We start from the raw sequence: 15,637 nt of genomic DNA, 5'->3' as shown, positions 1-15,637 counted from the left end.
TGTTAATTTATGTGCCATATGGACCACAGGAAAGACAGTTGCTGATGGAGCAAGAACCAGTTTCAAATGTCCATATCTTCCTGGGGAGTTTTGGTGGTTAGTGCCCTTCTTCTGAGGCCTCCATCATTTCCATCTGAGCCCTTCCCTATCTGGTTAGGTGTATAGTAGGGGGGTCAGCTGTGTTTGCTGGGTGAGATGGTGTAGCTCAACTCTCTGGGAAATAACCTGTTCTTTATCTCCCTTGGTTTGATAATCCCTGCAGTAATAGACCCACCTAAATGCTAAGATCAATCCTCCCACCCCCCATCCAAACCAGATGTCATCTACCTCTCCTCACTCTGAGCATGTTAGTGTCATTCCCAGTGAGGCAGTTCTCAGCTTCTTCTACCTGTGCTGTCCTGAATCTAATGGGTTCTGGGCTGAGGGCCATGACTGGGGATGAAGGCTGTTCCTGTCTGCTGGCAGCCTCAGGCATGGGGTATCAGTAGTAGGTTGGCTTGCAGAGTAGCACATAGGAACCTGCTGTGCTATAACTTGCCAGGCGTGAAGTTCAGTGGGGGGCTGAGATTGTGAGGGTGTGCCTTGGCCCTAGAAGTCTCTTCTCCAGTAGCTTCTTTGGTAGCCTTTTTTCTGCTGCAACCTCTCCTGGCATATTACAAGCAAAGAGGACTATTTCAGATGCTGAGGAGTCTACTGATGCTACAAAGGGAGGTTCTGGGAGGATGCTGGAGGCACAGCCAGAGCTGTTTGGGAACTGAGGCAGCTTCATAGCTTGTCTTAGGAGAGCTCAAGGACTGGTTTTCCACTTCTCAGTTGTTTTGCTAACCCTGCTTGGCAGCTACTACAAATGAGTTGTATTCCCACATGGACAGCCTGTCTTCCCTTTTCTGGAATGTAGGTTTTACTGGATATTCTCCCATATGTTGGAAAACAAATGCATGAGGCTCTTCCCTATACCTGTATTAGTGCCAGCTTCCTCCAGAGGGTGGCCTTTTCTCTGAGAGGACAGCTGTCCTGACTTTTTACAGGAGCTTTGGGGTGAACCTGGTGGCTTCAGACCTCAGGATGGATGGGAAGAAGGGCCACAGGAAGAGGAGAAAGTTGTTTCCTCAAAAGAGAAGACATTCTGCTTTCCTGAGATGAACACCCAAAAGAAGAGGGACAATGAGAGCTATGCTCAGTTTTCCTGTTCAACCTAAGACCAGAGCAAAAACCAGGGGACTATTTCTGATGACAGACCTCAGTAACTTCATACTTTGCATCATGATTATACTTCATAAGTATATAAGGCACCCTTCCACACCCACACCCCACTCTACACTGGGGGCAGCAGGCTCAGAGTTTAAGCAACCTGACCTAGAAAGTACATGGCAGAGCTCTGATTTCAATTTTTTTATTTTTATTTTTTTTTATTTATGATAGTCACACACACACAGAGAGAGAGGCAGAGACAAAGGCAGAGGGAGAAGCAGGCTCCATGCACCTGGAGCCCAACGTGGGATTCGATCCCGGGTCTCCAGGATCGCGCCCTGGGTCAAAGGCAGGCGCCAAACCGCTGCGCCACCCAGGGATCCCCAGAGCTCTGATTTCAATCTCATCTTTGACTTCCTGACCAGGCCTCTTTGCACTGTGCTTGCTGCCTGTCCAATAAATGCTTTAATCTTTTTAAAGTACCTCTGTGTACATCAGCTTCCTCACAACCTATGGGGTATGCAAGAAAGATATCCCTGTTTTACAAATAGAACAACTAAGGTACTCAAATTTTTAAGGTACCTGAGGTGGTTGCCCAGCCAGGATTCTTAACCCCTGGACTGTAGTTGTATACCAGGCTTAGGTAATGCAAAGTCAGTGACACATAAAATCCTAAACACAAACCCATGATCCTCAACAAGGAAGTAGCAGAATCAGGTCCTTCCTAACCTAAATGGTTCTTTATTTTCACTGATCAGCATTCCCACAGAAAGGGCAGAGTCTTCCATTTTCCAGGACAGATTTGAAGCAAACCTGCTGCTGTTTGCTGCTACTTGAGATCTTCTGAGGTCCTACAAAAACATCTTTGGGAGTAAAAGCACTGAACTTTATACCTGTATCTAGCCTTTGGGGCAGGTGAGTCGATGGCAGTGAGAGAAATATTCTATGAGTCTCCTAACAATATTAACTACCCAGGGACTGGAGAGATACCAGGCTCAGCTATTGCACTGTCTAGTGAAGATTCATAGACTTTGTCTCTTCCCTGCCATGACCCACCTCCTCCAAAGGGAGGGTAGGGAAGACAGAGGTGGGACATGTTAGATTTATTTCCTGAGATCATGCTAAAGAATTCAGATAGCAAGAGGACATATTGCTCCCACTGAAACAGGAGATAGTAGCAGCTGTTGGGATGCTTCAGAACTAAGTTTTCATTTCTTGGTTAACTGCCTCAGCTACCCTGATCATTTAAACTGTGGAGACTAGGATGATATGAAAAATAAGTGAAAAGCCTCTTGATGGAAAGCAATTTCAGAACTGCATGGAACCCGGTAGATGCAACATAACGTAGTCTCCCGAAGGTCTGGCCCAGCACTCAGATCTAAACTCCTTCTTGGACTATAGCTCAGCAGGGGCTGGGTGGGATTACCCTTTACCTGAGATGGCAGCTTGTGTTCCCAACCATTGCATGAAACTTTCTCCCTTCCATTGGAGAAAGGTATTCCTGTCTCTAATGGAACTTCTTTTCAAGGTCCCTGAGAGGAACTGGTCCAAGTCAAAATTTAGAAACCCCGTGGTCATCTCCAGAGCTTATTTATGCTCACCTTCCATGATGGAGATGTGAACAGCTCTTCTCCGGGTCCTGGGGACGCTGCTCAGCCTTGGGCCATGGGTTATGGAGGGACAGCTGCGGCTGGGAACCATCCCTGCTCTGAGGTTAAAGAAAAAGAGAACTTCATTAATTCAGTACACAGACAGATGTGGTCAAGACTCAGAGTTGTGAACTAGCTGCTAGATTTGCCTAACTTTGGTAAGTCTTATTTTATTTATTTTAAAAAAATTTTTTAAATGCCTGCTTTTTGTCTTTAATCCCAAGATCCCAGTTAGACACACTGCTTCAAACTTATCTGCCACCTCATACCCTACACCTACCTGGACCTTGCTTTTGCAGCATTGGTACCATTGGTCTCTGGGCAGGTTTGTCAGCGAGTAGAGCCCCAGCATAAGCAGTACTATGGAAAATGCGCTTGAAAACTGATATAGCAGCCTCCTCTGACTTCTGACCGAGATTGCTGGTGGCAAGGGGTGCCGTGTGAAGGTGGTAGTAATATTCCCATTCCCAGAGATCAGGCTGGTTGATGAACCCTAGCTGTCTTGGCCAATCATATTATTTCTGGATCTTATTAGGTATAGGAGATATGCATGATGTACAGTTACACATGAAGCAAGGATCTCAAAACTATTTTAGACCTAGTGTGATAGGGCTGTGGAGCTCTCCCTGGCTTTCTGTAATGGATTGATTCCAGAACTAAGGAAATCTTGCAGTTTGGACATGTCCTCCATGACCTATGACCACTTTCAGGATTTAGGAGAACAACAGAGTAGTACTTAGGATGTGGTACTGGGTACTACGCCCTACCTTGTGTTCCATCAAGGCTCAGAGATACCAGGGTCATACTCTTCCCTATACCTTTAGCTGAAATGGATCTCTTCACCTTCCTGCCGTGTTCTCCTTCCCCTTTTGTGAGCCAGTGTGTTCAGAATCTTCATAATACTGAAACTGCTGCCTTTTTGGAGCTTCTGGGATCTGAGCGGGAACTGGTTTTGGGGGGAAGTCTGTGGCAGCCTACCTGTGTATTTCTGGTGGCTCTCGTTTGATCTTCGCACTTGACTCCATTACTTCCTTTGCAACTCTGCCACTATAAATAGTACAATAAAACAAGCAGCAAGGGATGAGACAGTCTTCTAGCACTGGGCTCCTGTCTAAGATTTCAGATACTTGGATGAACTGGAAAATGGCTTCTTTGGCCTGGCCCTTCCCAATGTTTAGGTCACTAAGAAAGGCTTGCTTGCTGGGGTAAGTTCTAAGATGTCCTGACAGCTTATCTTAGAGAGTTCTCTATCTCTGGAGTCTTTGGGATCTTCTATTTTCATTTAGAAATAATTTCTCATTGTCCGGCATGTTCCAGAAATATTGCAAAAAAAAAAAAAAAAATCCTTACACAGACATGAAAAGAATCACTGCTACTGTGAGGGCAGAAGAAATCGTGAATGGGATAGGAGACAGGAGAAGTGGATGGAAACCTCAGGCTTTTTTGAAGGTTCCCAGTTGCTTTGTTTTCAAGGATAAGGACCGCTGAGCCACTGTTCTGAAGAGAAGGGTCTGAAAAATAGGTCCATAACAGTTACTTACTGTCACTATTTACCTGTATCGGAACCGGCTCCCTTTAAAGAATAAATTGCTGCTGGACACTGTGCGGACTTGGCTTGACTTCTCCAGCCTGCAGCAAGGCAAAGTCCAGTGTGACACATGGCCTGCAACTGCCTCACAGGCTAAGGCAGCGCATTCCCAGCTCCTTCCAAAGGCTACTTGACAAAACTCTTCAGGAAAAGGCCCCTCACAAGCCCAACTTGTCTGAGTTTCCTTTAGGACCTGAGAGCTTGCTCACAGCCTTAGTGCTGGGGACATTCATATTGAAACTCATTTTCATGTCAGGAGAGTGAGGGTTCCCGAAGAGTGCCTCATGGGGCTCGCCAGGGGGACTGAAAATAAACGTTAGGTATGGTGGTCTGGAGGAATAATAGGATATCACTCATCAAATCTCAGGCTACTCGTTAGCTAGTGTGGGCAAGTTTCTTTTCCTTTCTTAGCTTTGGTCATCTTATCTATAAGATGATGGAGCTGGACTACTTGACCTCAGGAGTCCCTTCCAGTCCTAGTATTTGATGATTCATGTCCATATCTTGGGTAATTGTGGGTGGAGAAGAGAGTACAGGCTGCCTTTCCTATTTCATCTCCCTCTTGGAGATTCATAAAGTATGTTGTATTAAAGACTCTGAGAAGTCCTGAAACGAACAAACTAGCTTAACTTTAATACAAGGTCCATCATTTGAACTTGGAATCAATCCCCTTCTCCTAGTAAGCCTATTAACATTACTTTCAAGGCTGTGGACAGCTGATGTGGAGCTCTGGCAGGCCATGGGCACTGTAAAATATCCTCTTAGGTGACTTCTCTGATCCCAAATGGCCGTCTCAGAAAAGGAAGCTGGGCAGAACTGCCCAGAGTGAGGCCTCCAAAGACTTGACTCAGCTCACAGCATGCCCTGAGGTGCCTGCAGTGCAGGTCTAGACAGGAACCGATCTGGGTCCGAAGCCTCTGTTGTGAGCAGGTCACTATTTAGGGAGCTGTCCCCAAAATCCATGAATAGCAGTTCTCGGGAAATACCATCCTCACCTGTCTTAGGGCTCTGTGAGGCTTCAAGTTTCCTGGTCTTCTTGCCTAAGCATGTCCTTGAGTCTGGCCTGGATCCCTTCAAAGTACTAGGCCAAAGGCAGGGCCAGGAAGCTGCACGTGAAAAGTGCTCAGAGTGATACCAGAGTGGCTGCTACTAAGACTTGGCACAATTGGGGATCTGTAGGCTAGAGGTTCTTAACACTTAATAAAGAACATTAAATAATCATTGGGAAAGTGAAAAACAGTCTCAGTTCCCAGTGTGGATGTTGGTAGGGCTAGCTGGGTATGGGGATTTATTAATGGAAAGACTCAGAAACTGAGTTTGGCCACTGGTGCAGAAGCACAGTTCTGTTCCCATGACACAAATAGAAAAAGGTCTTCAGAATGATGCTGACATGTTTTCTTGCCTTTCCTTGGAGAGCTAGGGACTGAACAGGAGGGGAATTTGACCATGCGAAAGTCTTTTTCTCCTGAAGGAGATGGAAGAAGCCCACTCAGGTTATAATTCAGGCTGCCCATTCAGCTCATCCCTGATTCTGGTATCAAATGCATAGAAATTATGAAGCAATTCAGAAAGCCTGCCTGAGAAACAGACTCTGGGGCTGCGGCCCTAGAAGAGGGAGGACCAGTTCTGCCAGCCAGCATCACATAGCAGCCAGCATGCAGCAGTCTTTTCACTGGGGAGGAGAATGGTGCTCTTCCAGCTCAGAGCAATTCTGCTCTCTTCAGGATCCTTGAGGTTACTGGAGGTAGACCTATGGCCTGTCAGAGGCGGATTATACCACAAACTTTGTCTTATATTGTCCTGATTAAGATACAGCTTATTAAAGCATAAATCATTGTATTTTATTTTTAAAATGAAACCAAGGGTTTTAGTAAAACATCCTTTATCTGGCATCACCCCAGTTTCTCAGTGGGCTATTTCTTTGTTCCCTAATGTCTTTAGAACTACTTTCTTAATCAAAACAGCACAGAATCCTCATACTTTACAAATCCCATGGTAATCAAAATTCTTGCCTTTAGCCCAAAGCTGGCTTCTTAGTAACAGATAAATCCTTGCCCCCCTTCCTGCTATCCTGTTCAGGCTCCTGGGCACTTGGTCTGTTACTGGCAACACTTCTGGCAGTGACACATCAGGAAGGGCTGGCATTAACCCCAGCTCAGCACCAGGCCACCCACTGGGGAGCAAGCCCCAGAGTCTCTCCAAGCCTTAGAGACCTCTTCTGGCCTGCGCCTGCTCCTTCATGGAGCTTTTCGTATTCTGGTCATCCTATGGCTCCGAATGGCTCCACAGGGCCAAATTGGTTCAAGTCAGGTACCCAGGGGCATTTTAAGGCCCAACCCTTGCCCTGAAAAGACCCCTAACTGCCCTACCACTTTGAGCTGTCCAAGGGCATCACAAGGTAGACCCCTTGGACGTTTCTGCTGAAACACATTCCTAGACCTCAGCTATGTCCCTCCAGGGAGTACAGATATCCAGAAAGGAGTCTGAGTTTTATAAGGAAGCCCAGCCTGGCCATCTTAGGTCTACTTTCTCAGTATTTCTCAAACTTTCCTGCCCATTATTCTAAAAGTAGCTTTTATGACTCTGACTCTGATAAAGATAGTTCCCATCACATGTGTCCACTCACTTGTAGAAGGCTTGGTTCTCGATTCCACATTTCCAGAGGTGCTTGCAGGCTTCTGGAGTTGGAGCAAAATATGTGAGAATAATTTTCTTTTCCTACAAAAAATTCCACATAGAAACAGCTGAGTGTGGGTGGAAAAGCGAAGGGTGAATTAGGCCAGGACACTGACCCCTGGACTGAGAGCTCCCCAGGACTGCAGGAAGAGGTTTCAGGTTGGGGCTGCCTGGCAGCTGGCTAGTTGGAAGAGAAGGCCACTGGTGGCAGAGCTCAGTTCAGTGAGTAAGTTCACACCTGGCAGGTCCAATCATAGTAAGCCTTAGCTGGCACAAACTGAAACAAGATTTAGCCTTCACTAGAGAAAGTGTGACTGTCATCTGGAGTTTTTTTACTTTTTTTTTTTTTTTAGTTTTTTACTTTAAAAAAATTTCTTATCTTTTTGGAATTTTCAAATAGAAGCAAAAGAATCTTCCCTTGTCTGCATTTCCTGGAGGTTTGGAACCTGTGGATGTCACCAGCATCTCTGAGGAAAGTCCTGGGCTCCAGGGCCTAGCCACTTCTCCATCTCTCACCTCCACGTCTTGGCTTATCATTCAGGTGGCCTAGGTTCTACCTGGATACACCTCTTTGGTTCAGTCCTGGTCATCAGGAACCACTCAGTGCCCCAGCCCTCCCTGAAGAGAAGGATACCGGCACTCACCTCTTTCTGACTTACATACAAATAGAAAGTCTTTCCTTCAAATTTCAGCTTGGTCACTTCATTCCTACAAGCACAAAGAGAGCACCTGTCACCTTGTTCCGGGCTGCTTTTTCACAGCTAAGTCTTGTAGATGCACAGCCCACCCTGACTGGAAGGGGCTCCAGGCACAGACACAGTTTTAGCCAAAATTAGAACCGAAACAAGACAGCAGCGCAGTGGCCTTAGAGAACAGTTGCTGAAACAGTTCAATCCACAGTTTTCTGGTCAATCACACTATAATAATAGAGTGATAGGAGGATTTCGGGCTCATCAACAGTGGCTGTAAAAGGGAAACATTTGCATGGGAAGTGAGTCTAGGTTGAGTGGTCCCGGGCCATTTCAGGATTTGGTTCATAATACAGGTGCATAATCTAGATGGGACTGTCAAATATAAGATGCCACAGGTAGCTGATGAGGCCAAAGTTCAGGATACAGCAAATAATGAAAAAAACAATGCAACCAGGTTCTGAGGGAGTTGAGTCTTTCAGGTGACTGTGCCACTGGATGGAAAATGCAGTTTAATGCAAACAAATGTCAAACGATCTCAGGGAGGGGGGCGGGGCAACATACCAAAGAGAGAGAACAGATTACATGGAACAGTCATGCAGCGTACTGACCAGGAAAGGGGCTTAGGGGTTTTTGTAGAAAAATCCTTGAAGCCACCAGCCCAGTGAATGGCTGCAGTAAAAGAGGCAAACAGGATACTGGGGTACGTCACCCGTGGGACAGACACAAATCAGAAGAAGTGACATGGTTACTGTACATGGCACAGCTCAGACCTCACCTTCACATACTGCTCTCAGCCTTGGTTACATTTACAAAGTGGAAAAATGACCGGGGCCTTAGGTGGATGTCCCTGAGAGCCAGAGAACTAGGCCTCAGCATCAGTCACTCTTTACTTCTCTTTGCCTGATACAGCTGCCTTTTGGATCCTGAAGGCCCTTCCTCACTAGGGGTGGAGTCCTTATTTTTATACCCAAATGGGACGCCCAAGGAGGTCTGACCATGCCTATCTGCCTCTGCTTGGCTCCTCCCTCTATGCAATTTCTAGGGAGACTTTCTTGCTATCCTAGGAAGTAGCAGAAAGGTAGAACCCTGTACCTCATTTCCTACTAGATAAACTCAGGGGACCGAGGGAAGGTCACTTGTTTCCTAGAAACATGGCTGGCTCAGGATGAGAGCTCACAATTTCTGACCACCGGTTCTGACCTAATACAAGCACATGATATTCCTTCCTTGTTTGATTCCCTCCCAGTCAGTCTCTCTCATACACATACAGAATACAATAAATATTAGTTGATTAATATGTAAACAAATACACTGATCATCTAGTCTTCAACAAGCAAGATAGGAAAGTAAGGAGGATTCTGTTGGAAGTGAGGTTAGGTTTACATCTATTATTTTAAAATTGAGACACAGTGAAAAGGAAACTTACTGAAGAAGTGGGATGTGAGAGAAGCCACAGAATGAAAAGTGTTGGGGAGAATCAAATGAGCATCAGGGCTTGTGGATGGGGAAAGGATACTCTAGGGACTGCAGGTCCCTGTAACAGTTGTGTCCTACTTGTTTCTAACTGCACATGCCCTCTACCAGGGGGATCTCATGAGGCAGCTACCCTGGTCAGAGTGTGGGCCGGGATCTGGGCCCTAAACAACATCAGAGAACCCAGCTATATCCAGGAAGCAAGTGCTCCTTACTGGGATAGGAGTGGTCTGACCCTCAGTGTCTTTTTCTGAAAAGTATTTTTTTGGACAGGAGACCTCAAACCCTCACCATTGTAACCCAAAAAGCACAGTGAGTGGGCCAACTTCAGAAGGCCTAGCAAAGAGGTGTGCCTGGTTACTCAGTGCAGCAACCTGCCTTGTGAAGTGGCTATTTTCCTGGGGGATGGGACCTGACTGGTCGTATCTGGGGGGAATTTTCACTAGCACTCTGGTTGATGATCATATTTTCAGTCTGCACATGAGCAATAGGGTTGGAAATTGGAAAGGTGGTGTTTGTTCACAAGCTCAGTGGTGGAGCTGAAGAGGACATAAGAAGATAGATGCCCTGCAGCACCCCCAGCAGAAAGCTCGCCAGGAAACTGCTTTGTCCTCAGATTTCCCATCAGCAATTCTGGAGAAGGCAGAGGAACCAAGATAGGAGCAAGCTTCCCCAACTGACCTCTGTGGGGCAAGGTAAACCATTTGTCCAAGCCAATGGGAGGAATTGGCCAGCTTAGATTTGGCGGTCTAAGGCCAAAAAGGTACAGAAATCACAGAGGCTTAGTAGGATATACAGCACGTTCTGATGAGGCTTAAAGATGTGTGCAGACCAGAAAAAGGGCTTCCAGGAGAGCTAAATATCCATCAATAAGGCAGTCTGTGCTGCATCAGCTCCTGGAACCATCCATAACAGACCCCAAAATGCCAGGGTAGAAAGGAAGCAGTTCAGAGTAGCTTCAGCTGAGGCAGTGGCTCTTGCCTGCTAAAATGGGAGTGGGAAAAGGGAGAGGGGAAAAAGGGTGGGGATGTGGCTCCTGGAGGCTGAAGACACCTGACCCTAAAGAGGGATAGGAGAGAGAGCAAGCAGCATCTATGCTTATGCAGGCAGTGCCCAAAGTGGGAATTGGCCTGATGAAGGTATTTTTTTTTTTTTAAAGATTTTTATTTATTTATTCATGAGACAGAGAGAGAGAGAGAGAGAGAGGGGCAGGCTCCATGCAGGGAGCCTGATGCGGGACTCAAAGCCGGGTCTCCAGGGTCACGCCCGGGGACGAAGGCAGGCGCTAAACCGCTGAGCCACCCAGGCTGCCCTGATGAAGGGATTTTTGTCAGAGCTGCTCTAGCTCAAGGATAACTTATATCTGCCCCAGGGGTGAGCCATTCCTTCATTAGGCCAGGGGGTAAGGGAGTAAGCACCCATGCAGACGCTATGGTCCTCAGTGGGGGGACAGTCCCAAGGACTCAGTTCTCATAGAAACTCTGCTTCCCTAACATTGGCTCCAGCTCTGGGTCACTTATCTTACTCAGAAATCAACCCCCTATACTCTTTCCCTCTCTGGAGATGCTGTTGGCTCTCAGGAACATCCCTTTGGAAGAATAGGACCCCTACGAAGAGACCACTACCTTGATCAGTTAATCATTATGGATGCAAGGCTTTGGAGAGGGCTCAGAACCATAACTGCCCAATCACAGACAAAGGACACGGGAACCATAGCCCTCCCCAGCTGGTGATATATAAAAAAATCTGTTTTGGAAATGAAGATACTCACCATTTAATGAAATGGACTCTCTTGTTTCCTTGCAGAACAACAAACCCGAAAGGAGTGAAGGCCAGAAATGCAGCATTTCCTGACACATCCTGCAATAAAGAAGTACCTCTTATCATGGTGATGCAGGCATAGAGGTGAAAGGCTGAGAAACCTTGAAAGGTTGTTCATTGGTGATACAGGGTTAATACATGGCAGTAGGGTCACAGGGGGAAGAGCATTTGGAAATTAACAGGCAAGCTACTTACCTTACCTAAGCCTCAGTGCCCTTAACTATAAATTGTAACCAATCTTAGAAGGCTGTTGTGAACATCCAAAGAGAATAGGAAACCCTCACACATTGTTGGTGGGATTGTAAAATGGTGCAGTCACTTCAGAAAGCAGTTTGGAAGTTCTTCAAATTGTTAAACATATACAATATGCTATTATATGACCTAGCAGTTCCATTCTTAGGTACTCACGAAGACTGAAAACCGATGTTCACGCAGAAACTTGTACATGAGTGTTCATAGCAGGATTATTCATAACAGTCAAAAAGTGTAAACAATCCAAATGTGCATCAACTGATAAGTGAATAAAGTGTGGTACATTCTATACAATGGGATATTACTAAGAAGTAAAAAGGCATGAAATAGTGGTATCTGCTAACATGGATGAACCTTGAAAACATTATGGTAAGTGAAAGAAGGCAGTTATAAAAGATCACATGTTTGTATGATTCCATGTATATGAAATGTCCAGAATAGGTAGATCCATAGAGACAAAAGATTACTGGTCACCCAGGCTGTGGGGAAGAGGGAATGGGGAGTGACAGCTTTTGGGGAGATGAAAATATTTTATTATTTTTAAAATATTTTATTTATTTGACAGAGAGAAAGAGAGCATAAGCAGGTGGAGTTCAGGCTGAGGAAGAGGGAGAAGCAAGCTCTCTGCCAAACAAGGAGACCATTGTGGGGCTCGATCCCAGACCCTGAGATCATGACCCAAGCTGAAGGCAGACACTCAACCTACTGAGGCAGCCAGGCTCCCCAAAATATTTTAAAATTAGTGGTAATAGTTGCATAACTCTATTATTAAAACTACTGAATTAGGGATCCCTGGGTGGCGCAGCGGTTTGGCGCCTGCCTTTGGCCCAGGGCGCGATCCTGGAGACCCGGGATCGAATCCCACATCGGGCTCCCGGTGCATGGAGCCTGCTTCTCCCTCTGCCTGTGTCTCTGCCTCTCTCTCTCTCTCTGTGACTATCATAAATAAAAAAATAATAATAAAAAAAAAATAAAATTCAACAAAAATTAAAAAAAAAATAATAAAACTACTGAATTACACACTAAAATGAAGAATTTTATGGTATGTGAATTATACCTCAAAAAACTGTTCATCAGAGAGAGTGAATGGCAGTTATTATTATGATGGCCTTACTTCCTGGGACTCTGTACAAAGTTGAGCTGAAGAAAAGATAAGAAGCAACCACCCAAGTGGAATAGCCACTAACGATCCTATGGTGCCTGAAGCAACAAAGTGGCCTGGCCACCGGTCACTATCAGTTTGTAAATACCAGGCTTGAGGTTCTGCCAAGCAAATCGAGGATGAGGTCCAGCAGAAACTGTAGGTCATTAATCCTTCACATGGCAAAATGAACTCCATGAGAGCCAGGCTGGGGTGGGGCACAGAAAGCAGGTTGATGGATTGTGTTGTCTCAGAGGAACTTCGTTTGAGGGCCTCAGATGAGGCTCTGTCAGAGTGTCTATATTCAGGTGGCCAGAAAATTATACCAGGATATTGGTCAAATGTACATGTAGGATGTTTGTCTGAGCCATACTTTACGTGGTGCCATGGGGTCAGGGTCAGGTACCTAGTATGAGGCATCCAAATGGGGGCTGTGGCTGTCAGGCTCTCCTAGTCTCTCTCATGTTCACTATATGCTTCCCTGGCACACATCTTCAGCCTAAGAATAAGAACAGTGGGGTCTCTGCAGAGCCTCATGAGCCTTGCCTCAAGGAAAAAATGCAGTTTTGTCTTAAAACTATCTCTTAGAGTCAGGGTTATAGGTGTGAGCATATGGGCCCAGGGAATAAATGATATGCTTTTCAAACATTTCCAATTAATATATTGTTATTATTGTCCTTTCCTCAGGATCTGTGATGATCCTGACACTTGGCTGCAAGCACGGTGTCCTTCAACCCAGGGGCAACAGCAAAAAAGCTGTTTAAAAATAACTTGAATAGAGATACTGTGAAGCCATGGGGCTGGTACTCCTCCTGCCTGTCATCAGTGCTTGGTGGTGGTTATTAATACCTGAGCGCCAGCAGTGCACAAAAGCATAGTCCCCTGTGGGGGCACAAATGCTAACCCAGCAGGCCGGCCTCTGTTGGGGGAGAATGCGTCGCAGACCTGGGTGAGGGAGGGCAGCCTGCCACGGATGGAGGGTGAGCACTGGGAGGGCTCCACTCAGTGTGCAGGCAGGACCCAATGAAGTCCAGAAACTGCAGGTTCAGAAAGACAGTGATTCAAGAGTGGAAACCTTACTTTATTTGTACTCACAGAACAGGCCCACGGGAAAAGTTTATCAGATGAATGTGTAAGACAATGAGGTAGGCCAGAAGGGCCCCGGGGGAAATACAAATGTGAACAAAAACAAGAGGGGAAAGCACAGGTGCAGCAAAGGTGGGGAAGGCATCTTACAGTGTTCTGAGAGACAGGAAGGGCCTAGAAAGAATAGGTGGAAGGATGGAGAGGAAGGGGTCAGGTGAGCAGAGGACTCTGGGTGGCTAGAAATAATGAGTTAAGAGTAGGGAAGGGAAGCAGTGGGGTGGGCAGGGAGGGTCCTCCCTCTGCTTCTTGCACCTCCAACTCCTGTGGGCAACAGCAGGGCAGCAGAGCGCCTGCACCATGATTGTAGTGTTTGGGCCCTGTGTCAGACCAGTCAGGCCCAGGTTCTGGCTCTGCCATCACTGCCTATGTGACTTCAGCTATGTCACTTCATTTCTCCGTGTTTCAGACTTCTCTTTGCAAAACTAGGGTTGATAATATTATCTGCCTTTTAGGTTGTGCTTAGTAGGTACCCAACATGCTAGTGGTTGTGCTGTTCTTATTGTGAGTTGGAGCTTAATACAAAATCTTTTTTTTTTTTTTCAAAATCTTTTTTAAAAATGTAGTATTTTAGTATTTTTCCTGATGTTGACAGATTTAAATTTTGCTAGTTAGGAGATGATGTGGGAAGTTGGTGTAGAAAGGGAGAAGTCATTTGTTGTTAGGGGCCCAAGGAGTAGGGGGATTTGAGGTGAAAGTGAAATGGGTAAAAGGGAAAGAAGATGGAGGCCGTAACAGATCTCTGAGAGTTGTCCCAGTGACAGGCCCCTCTAGCCAGAGCACAGGGCAGAGCAGGTCCTCCCACATGCTGGGCAGCACTGGCCAGGCTGTCAGCACTGCATCTGCACTCAGGGCTGGTCTCTGGGTGAAGGCAGATGTTGGAGTTAAATGAGAACAGCCTCTCTTGAGCAGGCTGGCTGATTCTGAGCAAGGTACAAACTGGGAATAAACCCAATCAAATGCCACATTATTCCAGTAAGTAATAATAGCACCTTGAGCAATCCCAGTCCAGTCTCTTACTTGAAGAGATCAATTCTCCAATCTGTTTCCAGTGCAACAGTTGTGGAGGAAGGCTGATGCAAAACCTGGCACCTGGGTGTCCAAAGGGGCGAGGGCAGCTGGGATGTTTGCTGTTTGTCTCTGGCACATGAGGACCAGGACTCAGAATGACAGCAAGACACCTCACATCTGCACCAGCAGGAAAACACAAACAGGCAGCCACACTGACACCTCGGGAACCTTGCCAGTTTCTTCCCTCTAACATGTCATTCTCACGTGAGCCTGCCCTTGGGATTTGTGTGCAAGAGAACAAATTCTGTGACAAAAGAGAAAGAAATGAGGACAAGGAGAGAAGTGACATAGAAAATGGTAACCTGTTCCTTAGATCTTCCACCTTATCAAGCTGGGAGGGTATCTATCCTCTCTGCCCCTTCCATCCTGATGAGATCAGCACCCTCAGGACTGAACATTAATGGATCTGAGAGGTGGAATAAAAATTCAAGTCTGGATGGCCCCACAGCACCCCAATTTACCCCAATATCGCCAGCCCCAATTTATACCCGATAATGGCCTAAAGTATAAATACTTTATAAAGTAAACTAAAGTTCATTTCTGCTGTTGGGAGGTACAAGATTTGTTTTCAGTTTTTCATCCTTGTAGAAAGAGCTTCATTCTTGGTTTAGGACCCTACCCAAAGGCAGACACTTAACTGACTGAGCCACCTAGGCTTTGGAACCTGTTTTAAAAAACCTGAGGGAAAGGGCACCTTGGTGGCTCAGTCAGTTAAGCTTCTAACTCTTGATTTTGGCTCTGGTCATGATCTCAGGGCTGTGGGATCGAGCCTGGTGTCAAGTTCCATGTTCAGTGGGGAGTCTGCTTAAGATCCTCTCTCCCCTCTCCCTCTGGCCCTCCCTTTGTTCATGTGCACATTCTCTCTCTCTCTTTAAAATCAATAAATGCATGTTTAAAAGAAAAAACCTTAGGGAAGAAGATTCCACATGCTCTTCCACAC

At 46.1% G+C, this 15,637-nt stretch overlaps 1 protein-coding gene across 2 annotated transcripts in view; it reads right to left on the bottom strand.

Moving 5' to 3' along the window:
- The window catches only part of FRMD5 (FERM domain containing 5), a 334,543-nt gene that overhangs the window by 28,180 nt on the left and 290,726 nt on the right, over positions 1-15,637 (bottom strand). For both annotated transcript variants that reach the window (XM_041743232.1, XM_041743233.1), the window contains exons 8-13: positions 11,041-11,129; positions 7,749-7,812; positions 7,055-7,146; positions 4,395-4,469; positions 3,819-3,887; positions 2,793-2,899 (exon numbers count right to left, since the gene is read on the bottom strand). In XM_041743232.1, coding sequence (XP_041599166.1) covers positions 2,793-2,899; positions 3,819-3,887; positions 4,395-4,469; positions 7,055-7,146; positions 7,749-7,812; positions 11,041-11,129 — 496 coding nt within the window. The remainder of the gene's footprint in view (positions 1-2,792; positions 2,900-3,818; positions 3,888-4,394; positions 4,470-7,054; positions 7,147-7,748; positions 7,813-11,040; positions 11,130-15,637) is intronic.

This window comes from Vulpes lagopus, chromosome 2, assembly GCF_018345385.1.
Source record: "Vulpes lagopus strain Blue_001 chromosome 2, ASM1834538v1, whole genome shotgun sequence".
Taxonomy (NCBI): domain Eukaryota; kingdom Metazoa; phylum Chordata; class Mammalia; order Carnivora; family Canidae; genus Vulpes; species Vulpes lagopus.
Note: the sequence above shows the minus strand (reverse complement) of the source record. Positions and strands in the feature narration are given on the sequence as shown.